Source organism: Neoarius graeffei, chromosome 19 (assembly GCF_027579695.1).
Source record: "Neoarius graeffei isolate fNeoGra1 chromosome 19, fNeoGra1.pri, whole genome shotgun sequence".
Classification (NCBI taxonomy): domain Eukaryota; kingdom Metazoa; phylum Chordata; class Actinopteri; order Siluriformes; family Ariidae; genus Neoarius; species Neoarius graeffei.
In genome coordinates this window covers 15,698,097-15,720,359 of record NC_083587.1, presented here as the reverse complement: position 1 = coordinate 15,720,359, position 22,263 = coordinate 15,698,097, and the positions used below count along the sequence as shown (strand labels likewise).

Genomic DNA, 22,263 nt, shown 5'->3' with positions numbered 1-22,263 from the left:
AAACACGGCAGAGGCAGTGTGCTGGCTTGGGCATGCATGGCTGCCAGTGGCACTGGGTCACTAGTGTTTATTGATGATGTGACACAGGACAGAAGCAGCCGGATGAATTCTGAGGTATTCAGAGACATACTGTGTGCTCAAATCCAGCCAAATGCAGCCAAACTGATTGGTCGGCGTTTCATAATACAGATGGACAATAACCCAAAACATAAAGCCAAAGCAACCCAGGAGTTTATTAAAGCAAAGAAGTGGAATATTCTTGAATGGCCAAGTCAGTCACCTGAGCTCAACCCAATTGAGCATGCATTTCACTTGTTAAAGACTAAACTTCAGACAGAAAGGCCCACAAACAAACAGCAACTGAAAACTGCTGCAGTAAAGGCCTGGCAGAGCATTAAAAAGGAGGAAACACAGCGTCTGGTGATGTCCATGAGTTCAAGACTTCAGGCAGTCATTGCCAACAAAGGGTTTTCAATCAATTATTAGAAATGAACATTTTATTTACAATTATTTAATTTGTCCAATTACTTTTGAGCCCCTGAAATGAAGGGATTGTGTTTAAAAAAATGCTTTAGTTCCTCACATTTGTATGCAAATCATTTTGTTCAACCCACTGAATTAAAGCTGAAAGTCTGAACTTCAACTGCATCTGAATTGTTTTGTTCAAAATTTATTGTGGTAATGTACAGAACCAAAATTAGAAAAATGTTGTCTCTGTCCAAATATTTATGGACCTAACTGTAAATTGATTTGCATTTCGGGCGGCACGGTGGTGTAGTGATTAGCGCTGTCACCTCACAGCAAGAAGGTCTGGGTTCGAGCCCCGTGGCCGGCGAGGGCCTTTGTGCCGAGTTTGCATGTTCTCCCCGTGTCCGCGTGGGTTTCCTCCGGGTGCTCCGGTTTCTCCCACAGTCCAAAGACATGCAGGTTAGGTTAACTGGTGACTCTAAATTGAGCGTAGGTGTGAATGTGAGTGTGAATGGTTGTCTGTGTCTATGTGTCAGCCCTGTGATGACCTGGCGACTTGTCCAGGGTGTACCCCGCCTTTCGCCCGTAGTCAGCTGAGATAGGCTCCAGCTTGCCTGCGACCCTGTAGAACAGGATAAAGCGGCTAGAGATAATGAAATGAGATTTGCATTTCGTTGAGTGAAATAAGTATTTGATCTACCAACCATTAAAAAGTTCTGGCTCCCACAGACCAGTTAGACACTCCTAATCAACTCGTTACCTGCATTAAAGACAGTTGTCTTAAATTGACACCTGTATAAAAGACACCTGTCCACAGAATCAATCAATCAATCAATCAGACTCCAACCTCTCCAACATGGGCAAGACCAAAGAGCTGTCTAAGGATGTCAGAGACAAGATTGTAGAGCTGCACAAGGCTGGACTGGGCTACAAAACCATAAGCAAGAAGCTGGGTGAGAAGGAGACAACTGTTGCTGCAGTAGTTCGAAAATGGAAGAAATACAAAATGACCATCAATCGACCTAGGTCTGGGGCCCCACGCAAGATCTCACCTCGTGGGGTATCAATGATCACGAGAAAGGTGAGAGATCAGCCTAGAACTACACAGGAGGAGCTTGTTAATGATCTTAAGGCAGCTGGGACCACAGTCACCAAGAAAACCATTGGTAACAGATTACGCCGTAATGGATTAAAATCCTGCAGTGCCTGCAAGGTCCCCCTGCTCAAGAAGGCACACATGCAGGCCCGTCTGAAGTTTGCTAATGAACACCTGAATGATTCTGAGTGATTGGGAGAAGGTGCTGTGGTCAGATGAGACCAAAATTGAGCTCTTTGGCATTAACTCAACTCGCCATATTTGGAGGAAGAAAAATGCTGACTATGACCCAAAGAACACCATCCCCACTGTCAAGCATGGAGGTGGAAACATTATGCTTTGGGGTGTTTCTCTGCTAAGGGCACAGGACTACTTCACCGCATCAACGGAAGAATGGACGTGGCCATGTACCGTAAAATCCTGAGTGACAACCTCCTTCCCTCTGCCAGGACACTGAAAATGGGTCGTGGATGGGTCTTCCAGCACGACAATGACCCAAAACATACAGCCAAGGCAACAAAGGAGTGGCTCAAGAAGAAGCACATTAAGGTCATGGAGTGGCCTAGCCAGTCTCCGGACCTTAATCCCATAGAAAACCTATGGAGGGAGCTGAAGCTCCGAGTTGAAGCGACAGCCTCAAAACCTTAATGATCTAGAGATGATCTGCAAAGAGGAGTGGACCAAAATTCCTCCTGACATGTGCACAAACCTGGTCATCAACTACAAGAAACATCTGACCGCTGTGCTTGCCAACAAGGGTTTTGCCACCAAATACTAAGTCTTGTTTGCTAGAGGGTTCAAATACTTATTTCACTCAAAGAAATGCAAATCAGTTTATATCTTTTATATGAAGTTATTTTCTGGATTTTCTTTTTGATGTTTTGTCTCTCACAGTTAAAATAAACCTACCATTAAAATAATAGAAAGTTCATTTCTTCGTCAGTGGACAAACTTACAAAATCAGCAAGGGATCAAATAATTATTTCCTCCACTGTAGGTTATTTAGGGGTTACATATCTGTACGCACCCTTAGCCTAATACTTGGTTGATGCACCTTTGGCAGCAATTACAGCTTCAAGGCATCTTGGGAAAGAAGCTGCGATCTTGGCACACTTGTTTCTGGATATTTTTGCCCATTCCTCTTGGCATATCCTTGCAAGCTCCATCAGGTTGGATGGGGCGCATCGGGATGCAGCCATTTTCAGCTCCTTCCACAGATGTTCAATTGGATTCAGGTCTGGGCTCTGGCTGGGCCACTCAAGGACATTCACAGACTTTCTCTGAAGCCACTCCTTTGTTCTCTTGGCTGTGTACTTCGGGTTGTTGTCATGTTGGAAGGCAAGCCTTCGCCCCAGTCTGAGGTCCAGAGCATTATGGAGAAGGTTTTCTTCAAGGATCTCAGTGTCCTTAGAGGGAAAGATGACTGCAGCCATCAGGACTAGTCACCCCGTTCCCGCTGCTGAAAAAAATCCCCACATCATGATGCTGCCACCGCCATGCTTCACTGTAGGGATGGCATTAGCCAGGTGATGAACGGTGCCTGGTTTCCTCCAGACATGATGCTTGGTATTCAGGCCAAAAAGTTCAATTTTGGTTTCATCCGACCAGAGAATCTTGTTTCTCATGGTTTGAGAGTCCTCTAGGTGCCTTTTGGCAAACTCCAAGTGGGTCGTCATGTGCCTTTTACAACAAGTGGCTTCCGTCTGGCCACTCGACCATAAAGGCCTGATTTGTGGAGTGCTGCCTGGATGGTTGATCATCTGAAAGGTTCTCCCATCTCCACAAGGATACGCTGGAGCTCTGTCAGAGTGACCCTCAGGTTCCTACTCACCTTCCTGGCCAAGGCCCGTCTTCCCTGATCGCTCAGTTTGGCCGGGCGGCCAGGTCTAGGAAGATTCTTGGTGGTTCCAAACTTCTTCCATTTACGAATGATGGTGGCCACTGCGCTCTTTGGGACCTGTAAAGCTGCAGCAATTTTTTCTGTACCCTTCTCCAGATCTATGCCTCGACACAATCCTGTTTCTGAGGTCTGCACATAATTCCTTTGAGTGGCTTGGAGTTCACACTCTGACATGCACCGTCAACTGTGGGAGCTTACATAGGCAGGTGCTGGCAATCCCCATTCATGTCCAATCAACTGAATTTACCACAGGTGGACTCCAATGAAGTTGTAGAAACATCTCGAGCAGTATCAGTGGAAATAATCTTTTGGCAATCTACACTTGATCTTTTGGCTAAGATCAAGTGTAGTATCTGTTCTTATCAGTTTAATATCCGACATGTTCTCTAAATGAGAACGTTGTATTAAACAGATTTTTCAAACAGGTAGCTGGACGAGGGGCTTGCTTCTTCCGCTCCATGCATCAACCTGGTATTGCAGTACCTCCAGGAATAGTGCCCATTTGGGCGGCACGGTGGTGTAGTGGTTAGCACGGTCGCCTCACAGCAAGAAGGTTCCAAGTTCGAACCCAGCGGCCGGCGAGGGCCTTTCTGTGTGGAGTTTGCATGTTCTCCCCGTGTCTGTGTGGGTTTCCTCCGGGTGCTCCGGTTTCCCCCACAGTCCAAAGACATGCAGGTTAGGTTAACGTGGGGCGGCCTTGGGCTGAGGTGCCCTTGAGCAAGGTACCGAACCCCTGACTGCTCCCCGGGTGCTCAGAGCAGTGGGCAGCCACACCAGAGTGCGCGCTTGTGTTCACTGCTTCAGATGGGTTAAAAATGCAGAGGATGAATTTCACTGTGCTTAAAGTGTGCATGTGACCAAATAAAGGTTTCTTTTTTTTTTTTAAATGCACCTCAGCTCACTTTCGGGAGTCATATCAAAAGGTGTGCACACTTGTGTACATATGATATTTTACATTTTGATTTTTAATAAATTAGCACAAATGTCTAAAAACCTGCTTTGTCATTATGGGCTGTTTTGTGTAGAATTTTGTGACAAAAAATGAACTCAATCTATTGTAGAATAAGTCTGTAACGTAATAAAATGTGGAGAAGGTAAAAGGGGTGTGCAGACTTTCTGGCTTGACTGTATTATTGGCATTAATTTAAGCAAGTAAGTAAGTAAATAAATAAATCGAAACGAAAGAAAGTGAGCCAGTACAAACTTGTACATTAAGACAAATAAAACTAATCATTCACTTATGACAAGAGAATTGGTGTCGTATAACCAGAGGACGGGTCGGTCTATATGAGCAGAGCCGTAAACCACACACACACACACCTCAGCCGATGGAAGAGTTTGTGCTTGCTTATTATTATTATTGGTGTAGAAGCGAGTCAAAATCACTTCCACTCCTGTTGTTCAGTCTTTACCCCGATCACTCATTTCGTGCTCCCAGCTCTTTGGGTACTTTACTTTTTATGGAGTTTTGTGGGTGTCGCTACATACAAACGAGCTGTGACAGGAACGTGGTTTGTGCTTTACAGGTGATCAACTTACGCACACGAGTACGAAGAAAGAGAAGTTTCAGAACCTTCAGAAATCCATCTGATACCGACACAGATCCTGAGGCCAGTATTATTTCTGTTGCATAGCAACAAGACACTGTGGGAGGAGCTACTTTTCTGTGGTGGAAGAAACGGCGCTGGTTTTAAAGACTAACTTGTTTTGTGTGTGTCGAGTATGCGAGCTGCAAGAATGCCTTAAAGAATAAGAAAAGTTTAGTACAGGGGTCACCAAACTTTTTTCTCTGGGGGCCACACTGTTGTTCCTGACTGTGATGGGGGCCGGGGTCGGGTCAGCTATATAACATAGAATTGTATGACCCAGACAAATATGACCACCAGCAGGCCTCATTGTGTAGTAGAGATTACTAGCCTGGCACGGCCATCCCCACTACTATATCCCCACTATATCGCCACTACTATATCGCCACTACTATATCCCCACTACTATATCAACACTACTATATCCCCCACTACTATATCCCCACTACTATATCCACACTACTATATCCACACTACTATATCCACACTACTATATCCCCCACTACTATATCCCCCACTACTATATCCACACTACTATATCCACACTACTATATCCACACTACTATATCCACACTTGATTCCTGGCACATATTTGTTTATCTTTACTAGTGGTTTGCAAAAGTAGTAATCAAGTCTTCACACTTTGTTTTAATTTGAAATACCACTGATATTCCATTTATTTTCTAATAAAAATAATATCAAAGCTGTCAAGGTAAGAAACATCTGCCTATTTGAGGTGATTGACACTGGCAAAGGTGTGTGGAAATTTATAAATTGTAGGTAGGCTTGCTGATATTATTAATAATATAAATAATAATTGTATGCAGCACTTAATAAAGGTCAAATAAATAGGCCTATAAAATAAATACATTTTAAAAAACAGTGAAATTATAATAATATGAGCAATAGATCAATAGATCACAGCAGTTGTGCTGTGTCCTGCACGTCATTGCTCTCATCCATGGCCAAAGCAAAAAACTCGAATTCTGACGCTTTCTCATTCAGCTGGTCATACACGGTGTCCCCCAAATCTTCGGTTTGCCTGGTCATAATAGGTGCGGAGAGACTCACCGCGTAGAGCGCATCCTTCTTGTCGGGACACACCTCCTCGGCCACAGCAAGCATGCGTACTTTAACAAAGTCCCCATCAGTAAACGGCTTTCCATGGGTAGCTAGTAGGTGAGCTACCTTATAGCTAGCTCGGACAGCAGCCTGGTTGATTTGGGTTTGGCGAAGGAATACATTCTGTTGTGCAGCCAGTCCGCATTTCATCCTCCGAATCCTGTCTTCTCTTGTTTGCCCTCGCAAACTAGCATACTCTTTGTGGCGGGTTTCATAGTGACGACGCAGATTATATTCTTTGAAAACCAGCACACTTTCTTTACATACAAGACAAACTGCACGGTCCTTACACTGAACGAAAAAATAATCGGTGGTCCACTGTTCTTTAAAAACTCTGCACTCTCTGTCAGCTTTTCGCTTACCGCTAGCCATTTTGCTGTCCTGAACACTGACAGTTCTCTGCGCGTGCGCTGCCTGTCACTGCTTGATCGCGAGCATATGACGAAAATTCGGAAAATATGAACAGTTCATTTTATAACTAAATATAAATTTTAATTGATAAAATCAACAAAATACGAGATGCAGACATGTTATTATTTGCCAAAAAGCAATTTAAAAAAATAGGCCATGACCACTTTTGGGGATTGCCTCATAGGGCCGGTTCAAGTGATGGGGGGCAGAGGGGCTGGGGGGCCGGTCAAAGGGGGGTGGCGGGCCGGATCTGGCCCGCGGGCCGTAGTTTGGTGACCCCTGGTTTAGTACAACATTGAACCTGATGACAAAAACCAAGGAACGTACTGGAAGTTGTCGACATCTTGGCAAATAGGAGCAGGCAGGTTTTCATCCTTCAGTGCTTTACTGTCTCTATAGCAAAAAAAAGAAAAAATTACAATAATTATGACCAATCAGAGCAAAATAAAAAAAAAAAGTGTGGTTTTTTTTTAAACTCACTCAGCTCGAGCACCAGATGATTTATCGCTTTTCTTCTCCGACGATGTGCTGAAATCGACTCCACCCAAACCCACGCTGGGCGCCGGAGCAACGGGAGCTGTAGTCGCCGTGGAGGACGAGAGCAAACCTCCTAAAGTCAGCCCTCCGCCAAGACCCGACTGGCCGAGACCTGAAACACAGCAATAAAGACAGTAGAGGTGTATCAGGTTGGCACGTAACGATACATCACACGATCATAAATCACGATACGAATTTATGATGATTTGAATCGATTATTGTTCACAGGGTGGGAAATGTGTCAGTTTTTCCTTGCTGTTCTTGCGTTGTTTAAACAGCACTGAGGGACAATATCAGTACAATAGCAGGAATACATGACTTCACTGTAGGTGGAATTAATACCGCTCTACTGTTGTGGGAAAACACACACACAAAAAAGCAAATTGTGAAAGAGCTGTTGTGTGCTTGTGTACAAATAGATTTAACGTGAAATCAGAGCTCTCTTTTTACAGGCTGCTTTAAAAAAAACAAACAGACAAATGGAGGCAGAAAAATAAAAGTTTATGAAGAAAAGAAATTTGTTAGTAACTTTTTATTTTTAATAAAAGGAATAGTTACTAGGCTATTATATTTCACTCCAATCTTTACAAATGTGGGTGAATAATTATTGCTGGTTTTTTATATATATATATATATATATATATATATATATATATATATATATAAATAAATATATATAAAAAGAGGAATATTTAAGTTGATAAAAAAAGGAAAATATTTTCTGCATTTTATGGGATTAAAATTTTCATTATGTAATTTTTTTTAAATATCATAGGAAAATCGAATCGTGAAACCAATATTGTGAATCAAACTGAATCATGAATAGGGAGAATCGTTATACACCTAGAGTCAGGATCAGAAAGTAAGTAATATCCTTTATTTAAAAAAAAAAAAAAAAAAAACACCACACACCCCAACTATGAATATCTACATCATATTAAACAGTCAGGATAAAGGCTTCATCATACTTAATTGAGAGAAGGCGTGTGTGAGGGTTTCAATCTCACAGGAAACCATCCTGAACTGACTCTGCTGGGGCACACATGGCTTGCGACGAGGAAACGCACACCTGGCCACACAGTGCTTTCGTCCACAAAATTTTCCCAGCTTCGACGTTCGCGACACATTTCTTAAAACCAACCGAGCTTTAGCTCTACGTAACCGACGCATTCTGGATTTCATCACGTCAATAACAAAGACAACACGGAATAGAGAAGCCACACAGTCCCTGTGTCCGAAATCACTCACTACTCCCTACTCAGAGAATTACTATACAGACAACTATATAGTGAGCTCACTGGCAAAATGAAAGAACGCTTTCGGACACGAGTCCGTCGCGCTGGTATTTACATCATTACTGTCGCACAATTAAAACGTGCCAGATCAGTCAGCTGGTGGGTTTTCAAAATAATAAATACATGCATGTATTTTTGTGATAAATCCATATTATACCGAGCGCATTTCCCACATTAATCAATACAAAGTCCCTGCATCTTTCAGTTTATTTTAAATCAAGGCTGAATACTTTCTTCTTTGCTGCTGCCTTTTATTAAATCAAATTCCAGACTTTTCATTTGATTTCTTTCAGCGCAACCGCAATGCATGATGGGATATATTGCTTCGGTTAGCGACCATCTACTTCTTGTGATGCATTGTGGGATACTTTGAGTGCACTATATAGGGTGGAATAATCCTCACTAAGATTTCGGACAGCACTACAAAATGGCGTCCTCACTATATAATGAGTAGGGAGCGACTTCGGACACATGGCGTCGCTCCGGTGCGCCGTTAAATGGTGACGTGTGGCAGTAAGGCAGGGTCGGGTAATATGTCACAACACGGGAAGCCGGAAGTAGGAATGGAGAGGACAGAACAATCGACAAGATCTGAAACTCAGCACTGAGCGACAGCAGAACGGCTTTACAAGGTCAGCAATGCAAATCAGAAGAACAGTGGAATCGAAGTCAATGGAACTCAATAAGCTTCATATTCAACCTCCTTTTATTGGGTCCTTTATCAAAATGGTGGAGAAACGGATCACCGCTTCGAGTCGATCAGAATGTAATGTAAAACACGGATCCCAGGTGAGTGACTTGTCCACCAACAACCTGTACCCGATTGCAAAGTTAAGCAAATGAGCTAAACTATCACGAACACGGACATGCACGGTGTGCGCTCGCATGCACGTTTTTGTCAGATAGTTTATCAAACCACAGTATAACTTGCCGTTTTATTCCCTTTTTTCTTGAATCACAAAGAGGATCCGAGTCTGTTTGGTGAGTAAATACGTGTATAAGACACACAGAGTAATACAATCTGAAAAGCAAGAAAAAGTGAATTAATCAGCGACATGTTCATTAACTTTCACGCCGATTTCACAAAACAGGAAGTGGAACAGAATGAAACGCCGAGTCGGAGATTATTTTGGAAAGAATTTCAGGACAGAGTTAAAAAGAGCGCTGATGTAACACAGATGAACAACTGATTCCTCTTTCCTCCATCCTGAGCACAAATCCCAGGGAATTATCACATTCTTGCGCGTGAACAGAAGATGGTACTTTACCAGGACACAGCAGGATGTCCTCCAGAGTTATCCGATGATGTGTTGAGGGCTCGAGAAGCAGCAGATTTTTAAAATTATCTAAAGGTGCCAACATGGTGAATGAGAGAACGACCTCGGAGCTGAACTGATGATATTTGGATATTTTCTGCAGTGTGCAGAAAAGTCCAAAAATAAGAAGAAGAATAAAATAAAACGTTTGCACACAATACAGGCTGAACCACACGAAAACATCATGGAGGAAATGGACAAGTCCTTGTGTGATGAAAAAAATCATTTGTTTAACAAAGTCACTAGCGATGACGTCTGCTTCATTAGGATGCGCAGATGGGCCGCGAGGCCCGCACCAGAGCGCCTCTCCTAATGAAGCGCCTTGCACAGTAAAGTAAGACAAATGATGTCGTGCCCCCATCGTGTTGCCTCTCTGGACCTCCAGACTGACCTGCTGCCAAGTGGTGCACAAAAGTGCCACAGACTGATGGGTATGGAAGTTGCCCCACAGTAACAACTGACTTGCCGAGTGATGCCATCCGTTGGCCATTTGAGTGGCTCTTCCGCATGCCATCAGGTGGTGTACCATTGACCCTGTTGGGTTCATCTGCCACAGTACACTGAGAAGCACCCTGCTGCCAGCGCCTTATTGGTGATGTACTATTTAACCCATAGCTGGAACCCAGGCAGGTGCTACCACTCCGGGTCAGAGCGGATCTGGGAGCAATGGTGATTAAGGGCTAACTCCACTTTCCCCAATACTCAAGTCCTCTTGGACCGGAGACTTACCACCAGTTGCAGTTTAAAGTCATACCCAGGAGTAAGAATGACAGTATAATGCATTATGGATAGAAATAGAGAATAGAGTAGGATAACTTAGGAGAGAACAGAACATGATAAATTAGTATATATTAAGATGGAATAGAATGCATGCGCACAGAACAGAATGACAAATTATTAATAATAATAATAATAATAATAATAATAATAATAATAATAATAATCCTCTATATCCCCCACCCTATATACCAACTTAAGATATTATTTGTCACATTTTTCAAGTTCTGCTGCAGGAACCCAACCCTATGGAAGCAATTTTGTGCCAAAACGTTCATACAATACTTTTGAAATATCAAACGAAAACGACAAATGAAAATACAAAAAAGAACAAAAAGTCAATTTTTTTTAGACTGGCAAACAAATTATTCGTGTAATCGTGCAAAATATCAGTCTATTACTCTTCAGAAACCTTTTATTTTTGTTCCGCGTCTTTCTCAGTTTTGTTTGACGTAATTTATTTTGGTTGCGATTCCAGCTTTCTCGTTTGCGCCCCCTGACTTTTTGCTTGCAGTTGGGGCACAAACTTGACGTGTGGGCGGGCTGTCCAGGAATGCATTCCCATTGGCTAACTTGTGTTTGACTGACAGTTACGCTCAGCCATTCCCTACTCGGATTCTGGCGGACTGTTTGACGAGTGACCGATCCATTGACGGTAAACAAGGATCGAGTGGACTTCGGTGGCGACTATGATATTGAAGTTACACTTTGTTGAATTAATTCAATATCATAGTCGCCGCTGAAGTCCACTCGATCCTTGTTTACCGTCAATGGATCGGTCACTCGTCAAACAGTCCGCCAGAATCCGAGTAGGGAATGGCTGAGCGTAGCTGTCAGTCAAACACAAGTTAGCCAATGGGAATGCATTCCTGGACAGCCCGCCCACACGTCAAGTTTGTGCCAAAACTGCAAGCAAAAAAAAGTCAGGGAGCGCAAACGAGAAAGCTGGAATCGCAACCAAAATAAATTACGTCAAACAAAACTGAGAAAGACGCGGAACAAAAATAAAAGGTTTCTGAAGAGTAATAGACTGATATTTTGCACGATTACACGAATAATTTGTTTGCCATTCTAAAAAAATTGACTTTTTGTTCTTTTTTTGTATTTTGATTTGTCGTTTTCATTTGATATCTCAAAAGTATTGTATGAACATTTTGGCACAAAATTGATTCCATACAACCCGACCTCTTTCCACTGACCTCAGCAGTCCATGGCATAAACCCATCGGACCTTTGGTCCAGTTGAGCTAAAAATTAACATTTCTCACATTTCTTAGTATCAAAAGGCACATATACATTACTTAATCAACACATATACCACCTTTCAAGACCATATCACTCAGTTTTCAAGTTCTGCTCCGGAAACAAAACCTACCCCTAAGACTAACCTGAGAGACTAAGGCTGAATTTGTTTCCATGGAAACATGAAAAATTTACATTTCTCAAATTTCTTAGTGTGAAAAGGCACATCTATATCACCTTGTTAACATGTACACCAAGTATCAAATCTGTAGCATGAACAGTTTTGGATATATGCTCCGGAAACCAATATTGCTCTTAGAAACCAAGTCAAAATCTATTTTCTATGTAAAAATTAGAAAAATACTATTTTGGATTTTTTGGGAGAAAAAAAGGCACCAGTTCACATGTTGCTTGATATGTCTACAAAGTTTCATGAAGATATCTTCAGTAGTTTTAAAGATATGACCCGGAAATGAAAATGTGACCGGACGGACAGAACTGGTTTCTATATCTGCTGCCAAACTTCGTTTGCCATAATACTCCCAGACAGGGTTTGATCCAAGTACACACCAAGGTATTTTGCTAAACATTTAGCTTGTATGACATTACCATTACATTTAACATCCATCTGAGAACGTTGATTGATCTGGTAATTACTACCAAACAGGATTGATTCAGTTTTACTGAGATGCAAAGACGATTTGTCAATAACCGTCCACTTGTTCAGGGATTCAAGTTCCAATCCAAGTTTATATTCAATTTCATTTACATCTTTTCCAGATACAATAATGGTTGAATCATCTGCATATAGTAACATGTTTCTGACAGCACCTTCCATATACCGAAAAACAGTAAGGGTCCTAAAATTGAACCCTGTGGAACTCCACATGTGATTGACCTTTCACCAGATAATGTGCCACAACTTGTTTCCTAGAGTTTTAGACTACGTTCACACTGCAAGGCTTAATGCTCAATTCCGATTTTTTTGTGAAATCCGATTTTTTTGTGAGGTCGTTCACATTAACAAATATATGCGACTTGTATGTGATCCTCAGTATGAACGAAAAGCGATCTAAAAGTGTTCCGCATGCGCATTGCAGGATACGACGACGTCACACGCAGTGAGCATGGCCAGTGTTTACGGAAGTAAAACCGCCCGGTTGCGGTATGACCCATCCAATCTAGCTTGAATAGCTGCATCCCCCCAAATGGAAATCAGCTCCCTAACCTCTGCGTCCTTCCATTGAGAAGATTCAGAACCTTCACAGCCCGAAGCGTCCCTCGCATTGATGTCATGCGCAGGGGCGCAGATACGTTTTTTTGAACTGGGAGGGACAAAAAACTGGAGGGGGACAAAGCTGCCAGCAAACCAACCCCAACCCCGATATGCCTGTCAAACTTGTTAGTAACCATAGCAACCAAGCTCGAGCTCGCAACCTGTGCAGTCTGCACAGCTCAACCAACCGAATATCAGTCTTTGTTTTATGTGAATTGTTGCAACTATGTATACACTGCTGTGCACCTCAATAAACCGAATGGTAATTAGTCTTTTGATTTTTCCGTGAGGTTTGCCTTATGCAAAGAAAGACAGCATAGACGTTTTTTCCTCCCTATAAGTGGGGGGGACCGAACGAGGTGAATTTAAATCTGGGTGGGACGAATCCCCCCCGTCCCCCCCTCTATCTGCGCCCGTGATTATGTGCCATGTTGTTGTAACTTTTTTTGAGAGACCCACCGCCTACTTCAGTGCAGAATAGTGACGTTTGTGGCTTGTTGATGACGTGTAAGTCGGATGAATGCGACCTGGCGGTTCAGACTGAAGTCGCATATGAAAAGAGCGGATAGGAATCGGAATTAGGACCACATATCCAAACGGCCTGGGTTGGATTTGAAAAAAATCGGATCTGTGTCGTTCATATTGTCAATAAAAGATCGGATACAGGTCACATATGGGCGAAAAGATCGGATTTGAGTCACTTCAGCCTGCAGTGTGAACGTAGCGAAAGTGTACCAGTACTGGTCATGTTTACAACATTAATCGTGCTTTATGTATTACTTTGACAAAAGACGCACACAGTCAAAAAAAAAAACCCCGTAAAAGCGCTTTTGTGGACAGTTTTATTCCGTGAATTCCGCGGAGGCAGAACCACGTGGAGCAGCCATTGCCAGCCGGAAGTGACGTACAGTTGTTGATTCCAGGTTATCAGATGCGAGTAAACAAGCAGCGTTCTGTGGGTCGAGATTCTCAGTTCCCAGTCAAATAACTTCAGAACACGTTGAATAAATATAGATCTAATACTTGTAATAGATCTTTATTTTATGGCACATATCTATTATTTCATGGCATTATGTGCAAGTCGATTTGGTTATACTTTGGGGTCAAGAGCTTTGCCGGTGAAGCTCAACAGGTTTAGAATGAGTAGGTCATGTATTGAGATAAATATTTTCACGAGTTTTTTTAAATCATACAAGCATGATAAACATATTGACAGAAACTTTATACTTTCCTATGTGCCCACTGCCAAATATTACAGTTTTTAAATTAACTAAATTAGATGAAACATAAATCTTGTCACCTTACTCAGTCACATCAGAGCACGCATTTCCGCCTTCATAAAATTCACATGCCCTGTGTATAGGGCACTATATAGTGAGGACGCCATTTTGTAGCGCTGTCTGAAACGATAGTGAGGATTATTTACACCCTATATAGTGCACTCAAAGTATCCCACAATGCATCATGAAAAGTAGTGTACAACCGGTGGTCACTAACCAAGCAATATATCCCATCATGCATTGCGGTTGCGCTGAAAGAAATCAAATTAAAAGTCTGAAATTTGATTAAATAAAAGGCAGCAGCAAAGAAGAAAGGATTCAGCCTTGATTTTAAATAAACTGAAAGATGCAGCAGACACAAAGTACTTTCTATTGATTAATGTGGGAAATACACTCAGTATAATATGGATTTATCACAAAAATACGTGTTTATTATTTTTGAAAACCCACCAGCCGACTTGTGCAACAGTAATGACGTAAATACCAGCGTGACGGATTAATGTCTGAAAGTGGGTGTGGTTTTTTTTTTTTTTTTTATTTTACCAATGAGCTCACTATAGAGTGATTCCCGATACAGTGAGTAGGGAGTAGTGAATAAGTGTGATTTCGGACACAGGGACAGTAATGGCATGATAATCACTTTCACGCTTTCGGTTTCAATTGGTTTCTCTTTCGCGGTGGGAACGCCCACTGTAAACAGGATAAACTCTGTGTGACATAGTTTGGGCTATTTGGAGGCAAAACTTGTTGCGAGATGGCATGCGGATTTTATGCCCTTCGGATGATTCAGAACAGCGATTCAATTAATGATTAATGTAGCTAGTGATACAAGACAGCGATTCAATTTCAGAACAGCGATTCAATTCATGATTAATGCAGCTAATGATTCAGGACAGCAATTCAATTCATGATTAATGTAGCTAGTGATTCAGGACAGTGATTCAATTCATGATTAATGTAGCTAGTGATTCAGGACAGCGATTCAATTCATGATTAATGTAGCTAGTGATTCAGTATAGCGATTCAATTTCAGAACAGCGATTCAATTCATGATTAATGTAGCTAATGATTCAGGACAGCAATTCAATTCATGATTAATGTAGCTAGTGATTCAGAACAGCGATTCAATTCATGATTAATGCAGCTAATGATTCAGGACAGCAATTCAATTCATGATTAATGTAGCTAGTGATTCAGGACAGCGATTCAATTCATGATTAATGTAGCTAGTGATTCAGGACAGCGATTCAATTCATGATTAATGTAGCTAGTGATTCAGTATAGCGATTCAATTTCAGAACAGCGATTCAATTCATGATTAATGTAGCTAATGATTCAGGACAGCAATTCAATTCATGATTAATGTAGCTAGTGATTCAGAACAGCGATTCAATTCAGGATTAATGTAGCTAGTGATTCAGAACAGCAATTCAATTCATGATTAATGTAGCTAATGATTCAGGACAGCAATTCAATTCATGATTAATGTAGCTAGTGATTCAGAACAGCGATTCAATTCATGACTAATGTAGCTAGTGATTCAGAACAGCGATTCAATTCAGGATTAATGTAGCTAGGGCGGCACGGTGGTGTAGTGGTTAGCGCTGTCGCCTCACAGCAAGAAGGTCCTGGGTTCGAGCCCTGGGGCCGGCGAGGGCCTTTCTGTGTGGAGTTTGCATGTTCTCCCCGTGTCCGCGTGGGTTTCCTCCGGGTGCTCCGGTTTCCCCCACAGTCCAAAGACATGCAGGTTAGGTTAACTGGTGACTCTAAATTGACCGTAGGTGTGAATGTGAGTGTGAATGGTTGTCTGTGTCTATGTGTCAGCCCTGTGATGACCTGGCGACTTGTCCGGGGTGTACCCTGCCTTTCGCCCGTAGTCAGCTGGGATAGGCTCCAGCTTGCCTGCGACCCTGTAGAAGGATAAAGCGGCTAGAGATAATGAGATGAGATGAGATGAGATTAATGTAGCTAGTGATTCAGAACAGCAATTCAATTCATGATTAATGTAGCTAATGATTCAGGACAGCAATTCAATTCATGATTAATGTAGCTAGTGATTCAGAACAGCGATTCAATTCATGACTAATGTAGCTAATGATTCAGAACAGCAATTCAATTCAGGATTAATGTAGCTAGTGATTCAGGACAGCGATTCAATTCAGGATTAATGTAGCTAGTGATTCAGTATAGCGATTCAATTTCAGAACAGCAATTCAATACATGATTAATGTAGCTAATGATTCAGGACAGCAATTCAATTCATGATTAATGTAGCTAGTGATTCAGGACAGCGATTCAATTCAGGATTAATGTAGCTAGTGATTCAGTATAGCGATTCAATTTCAGAACAGCGATTCAATTCATGATTAATGTAGCTAATGATTCAGGACAGCGATTCAATTCATGATTAATGTAGCTAATGATTCAGGACAGCAATTCAATTTCAGAACAGTGATTCAATTCATGTAGCTAGTGATTCAGGACAGCGATTCAATTCAGGATTAATGTAGCTAGTGATTCAGGACAGCGATTCAATTCATGATTAATGTAGCTAGTGATTCAGTATAGCGATTCAATTTCAGAACAGCGATTCAATTCATGATTAATGTAGCTAATGATTCAGGACAGCAATTCAATTCATGATTAATGTAGCTAGTGATTCAGAACAGCGATTCAATTCATGATTAATGTAGCTAGTGATTCAGTATAGCGATTCAATTTCAGAACAGCGATTCAATTCATGATTAATGTAGCTAATGATTCAGGACAGCGATTCAATTCATGATTAATGTAGCTAATGATTCAGGACAGCAATTCAATTTCAGAACAATGATTCAATTCATGATTAATGTAGCTAATGATTCAGGACAGCGATTCAATTCAGGATTAATGTAGCTAGTGATTCAGGACAGCAATTCAATTCAGGATTAATGTAGCTAGTGATTCAGTATAGCAATTCAATTTCAGAACAGCGATTCAATTCATGATTAATGTAGCTAATGATTCAGGACAGCGATTCAATTCATGATTAATGTAGCTAATGATTCAGGACAGCAATTCAATTTCAGAACAGTGATTCAATTCATGTAGCTAGTGATTCAGGACAGCGATTCAATTTCAGAACAGCGATTCATTCATGATTAATGTAGCTAATGATTCAGGACAATGATTCAATTTCAGAACAGTGATTCAATTCATGTAGCTAGTGATTCAGGACAGCGATTCAATTTCAGAACAGTGATTCAATTCATGATTAATGTAGCTAGTGATTCAGGACAATGATTCAATTTCAGAACAGCGATTCAATTCATGATTAATGTAGTTAATGATTCAGGACAATGATTCAATTTCAGAACAGTGATTCAATTCATGGAGCTAGTGATTCAGGACAGCAATTCAATTTCAGAACAATGATTCAATTCATGATTAATGTAGCTAGTGATTCAGGACAGCGATTCAATTAATGATTAATGTAGCTAGTAATTCAGAACAGCAATTCAATTCATGACTAATGTAGCTAATGATTCAGGACAGCGATTCAATTTCAGAACAGCGATTCAATTCATGTAGCTAGTGATTCAGGACGGCAATTCAATTTCAGAACAGCGATTCAATTCATGATTAATGGAGCCAGTGATTCAGAACAGCGATTCAATTCAGGATTAATGTAGCTAGTGATACAAGACAGCGATTCCATTTCAGAACAGCGATTCAATTCATGATTAATGCAGCTAATGATTCAGGACAGCAATTCAATTCATGATTAATGTAGCTAGTGATTCAGGACAGCGATTCAATTCATGATTAATGTAGCTAGTGATTCAGTATAGCGATTCAATTTCAGAACAGCGATTCAATTCATGATTAATGTAGCTAGTGATTCAGAACAGCGATTCAATTCATGACTAATGTAGCTAGTGATTCAGAACAGCAATTCAATTCAGGATTAATGTAGCTAGTGATTCAGGACAGCAATTCAATTTCAGAACAGTGATTCAATTCATGTAGCTAGTGATTCAGGACAGCGATTCAATTTCAGAACAGCGATTCAATTCATGATTAATGTAGCTAGTGATTCAGCACAATGATTCAATTTCAGAACAGTGATTCAATTCATGATTAATGTAGCTAATGATTCAGGACAATGATTCAATTTCAGAACAGTGATTCAATTCATGGAGCTAGTGATTCAGGACAATGATTCAATTTCAGAACAGTGATTCAATTCATGATTAATGTAGCTAGTGATTCAGGACAATGATTCAATTTCAGAACAGCGATTCAATTCATGATTCAGGACAGCGATTTGGTTCAATCTTGAACCTTTTTTTTTTAAACTTCAATTCGATCCAGCCAAAGATCAGCTCGAGTAAGTATAATATTTATGAGCAGATAAGATGATAATGTGTTCTCTTAGACTGGTGTTTGCAACACGGGGTCAGTAACCAGTCCACTGCAGCCCAGACAATCGGACAAACCAACGACTGTGTGTCACTACCGGTGCTGGAACAGCCCATGAAGGAGGCAACGTCTCTGACCATGCCTGACTGATGGAGCAGCGACTTACAACTTGCGCGTACTTGACAAGAGCTTATGACGAACGTTACATGACGGAACCACTGGTATCATACGTGAACTTTTGAAATAGCTAGTAATTAAAATTCACTACAGGTACCCTTTAAGATAAGAATTAAACCAGTTTACACAATCCTGGCGTAGTCCAATGGTAGTGAGTTTACCTAAAAGAATGCTCGGCTCAACAGTGTCAAACGCTTCCTGTAAATCCAGAACACAATTTCCTTTGTCCATCTCAGTGTGAATAAAATCAGTGAGGTTAAGAAGACATGATTCAGTCGAATAATTACTTCTGGATCCTGATTGTAGGTCATATATAAAAGATTTTTACACTGTACATACTCATAGATTTGATCATATACTATTCTTTCTAGTATTTTGGACATGACACTAAGTATGGACACAGGCCTATAATTTCCAGCATCAGTTTTACAAGCTGTATTATATAGCGGTACAACACGCGCCATCTTGAAGTCATCAGACACAATCTGTGTACAAAGTGACAAATTAACAGTATGAGCGATCGTTAGAGTGATTTGTTCAGAACCATCTTTTATGAACACAGCAGGTCATCTATATAATAAGCGGCAAAGTTTTTGTTTGTGTTGAGCTGACGTCGCCATTTTTCGACGGATTTTCACCAAATTTGGCAAGTAGGTCCGGGGATGACCCGGAATTTTGCAGATTTAACCAAAATTCATGTATGGGCCCCAGGGAGGTCCCTGGGGGGCACAACATCCACCCACCCCCTTCCTCAATGCCTTTCACGTTACATTTATTAGAGATGAAAGTGGAACAAAGAAAAAAATCCTGAACTTTTGAAAGTCAAACTAAGATGGGGGGCAACGTCCCCCGAAAATATTTTAATAACATAACACGCAAGCCCCTGCATTCTCGTGAATTTTAGTACTTATTTTCACTAAAACAAGTTATAACTTTTAAGCCTTTTTCTTTCATGTACATTAATGATTAACATGTCAAAAATATCAAATTTAATTCCCCTAGTTAATGAGTCATTTTCAGGAGTGCGTTTAGAAAACGCGGTGATTTTCCTGATACACAGTTCATTACTCTGAAAAATATCAGCAAAATCCCAAAACCGTACTGTTAAAAAGTAAAGGTCTGTTCGAGTTTCTAAAGCTTTCAGGTTTCAATGTTGGGGACGTTGAGCCTCGTTTATCAATCTTTTAGTAGAGTTGTGCGTTTGCAGAAGCTAAAGTGAACTAAACATTTCTAATTCAGATTTATGCGAGTTGAAGCCAATAGTTTACATTAGTTCATATTGTCTGTAAATTCAAAACACACCAATGAAGACCAAATTTCTCATATAAATCAGGGCGTAGCTAGGATTTTTCAGGGTGTGTGTGTGTGTGTCACACACTGACTGGCAGCCTGAGTGCATTATGTAACAAAAAATAATGACCATTGCTAGTTTTAGGCAGCTTAGAAACCGGCTCTTCCATTATCGCTGTTTCTTCCATGTTTTCTTGATGTTGTGTTCTAGAAACGGCACTAAAACTTAGCTTCGAAACCACAAAATGCAACTTTGATGGAAAAATATATATAATAAATTGCTACCGGGCGGCACGGTGGTGTAGTGGTTAGCGCTGTCGCCTCACAGCAAGAAGGTCCGGGTTCGAGCCCCGTGGCCGGCGAGGGCCTTTCTGTGCGGAGTTTGCATGTTCTCCCCGTGTCCGCGTGGGTTTCCTCCGGGTGCTCCGGTTTCCCCCACAGTCCAAAGACATGCAGGTTAGGTTAACTGGTGACTCTAAGGCTACGTTTACATTACGTCGAATCAGCGGATCATCAGATTAACGTTCTTAAAACGATTCGCGTTTACACTAAAACCGTTAGCCGTGCACACAGCAACACCAATACGCGGATACGCTCGGCTCCGCAGGCATCCTGCGCTCCAAATCACTCCGCCCTGAACAGCGAGTGCCCTCTGGAGGGTGCGCACTCCGGCCCTGCGCAGCTCACAGAGCGCGCGAGTGAAGTGAACAAGCCACGATTCGGGACTGAGCCGCTGTGTGTGAGATCCCAGCGCAGATCACTTATTACTTGCAAGTGGAAGGATGGCAAGCCTAAAGACAATCATAACTACACAATGGGCAGTATTTGCATCAGTATTTGCAGTATTTTCATACTTTTATACTCTTTAATGAAAGGTGATACAAGGCGGAAGTCTGCGCCGTTTTTCAGCAGTCGCGTCACATGACCAACGCCAGCGAATCAGGAAGGTGGATGTCACAGTGACGTTGTCCAATGAGACGCCAGCTAGAGCTCAGCACAGCGTATTCGCGTATTCTCAATGTTTACACAGCACCGGAGCTGATACGATCTAGATTGAATACGTGGACGCTGGCGGATTCCCGTTTCCCCGCTTTTTCAGGGGGGTTAATGTAAACGGACAGTGCATCCGCGAAGAAAACGAGACAGATACGGTCTAGTGTAAACGTAGCCTAAATTGAGCGTAGGTGTGAATGTGAGTGTGAATGGTTGTCTGTGTCTATGTGTCAGCCCTGTGATGACCTGGCGACTTGTCCAGGGTGTACCCCGCCTTTCGCCCGTAGTCAGCTGGGATAGGCTCCAGCTTGCCTGCGACCCTGTAGAACAGGATAAAGCGGCTACAGATAATGAGATGAGATAAATTGCTACCTCTCTTCACGTCGAAAGAAGGAGGAAAGTTTTGCTTGTTTTAACATGGCGAATTATTAACACGAGGAAATACTCGTAATTCGCAACTAAAAAGACTGCAGCTACACTGGCAGCTTGAACATGCTTTCTACTGCGATTGTGTTGTGCTTGCGCAGAACGGTGTCAGTCCTGCGCGCCTTAGCTCGTGCACCTGACGGTGTGCCTTGCGCGCGCGCGCCTAACGAGCTCCGGCACGCGCCGTTAAAGAACACCTGTCTTTAATCAATGAACTATGTTTGGGCTATTTAAGGACCGCGCCCATGCAAGGACGATGCGAAGTATTACACTGCGTCTAGGAACGCGAAAAATCCGAAAAATAAATTTCTCCATTCGGGAAATCGGAGATTTTCAAGAGTTTTGTCAAATATCCGGATTTCTGGGTAAATCCAGAAGACTGGTCATTAGCGGAAAAAGTCCGGAGGAATTTTCATGAAAATCTAAAAATCCGGAATTCTGGGAAAATCCAGAACACTTTCATGACTAATTTATCAACACAAACTCTCGACAGATCTTCACTAAACTTGGCACGTTGGTACAGGAGATAGCAACAATTTGGCAGAACTCAGAAATTCCATATTTGGGCCACAGGAGGTCCCTGATGGGTGCCTGCGTGGTGGATGTTTGGATTTTTGTTTGCCTCGGGTTAACATTACCATTTCTTGACGGATCGTCACCAAATCTGATGT

The 22,263-nt window shown here is 41.7% G+C and overlaps 1 protein-coding gene and 1 non-coding gene across 5 annotated transcripts in view; one reads left to right on the top strand and one right to left on the bottom strand.

Moving 5' to 3' along the window:
* The window catches only part of nup58 (nucleoporin 58), an 80,619-nt gene that overhangs the window by 34,631 nt on the left and 23,725 nt on the right, over positions 1 to 22,263 (bottom strand). For all 4 annotated transcript variants that reach the window (XM_060899725.1, XM_060899726.1, XM_060899727.1 and 1 more), the window contains exons 4-5: positions 7,064 to 7,232; positions 6,911 to 6,976 (exon numbers count right to left, since the gene is read on the bottom strand). In XM_060899725.1, coding sequence (XP_060755708.1) covers positions 6,911 to 6,976; positions 7,064 to 7,232 — 235 coding nt within the window. The remainder of the gene's footprint in view (positions 1 to 6,910; positions 6,977 to 7,063; positions 7,233 to 22,263) is intronic.
* Positions 3,779 to 3,969, top strand: LOC132868114 (U2 spliceosomal RNA). The gene has a single exon (XR_009650803.1). It is a non-coding gene; the product is annotated as a U2 spliceosomal RNA (small nuclear RNA).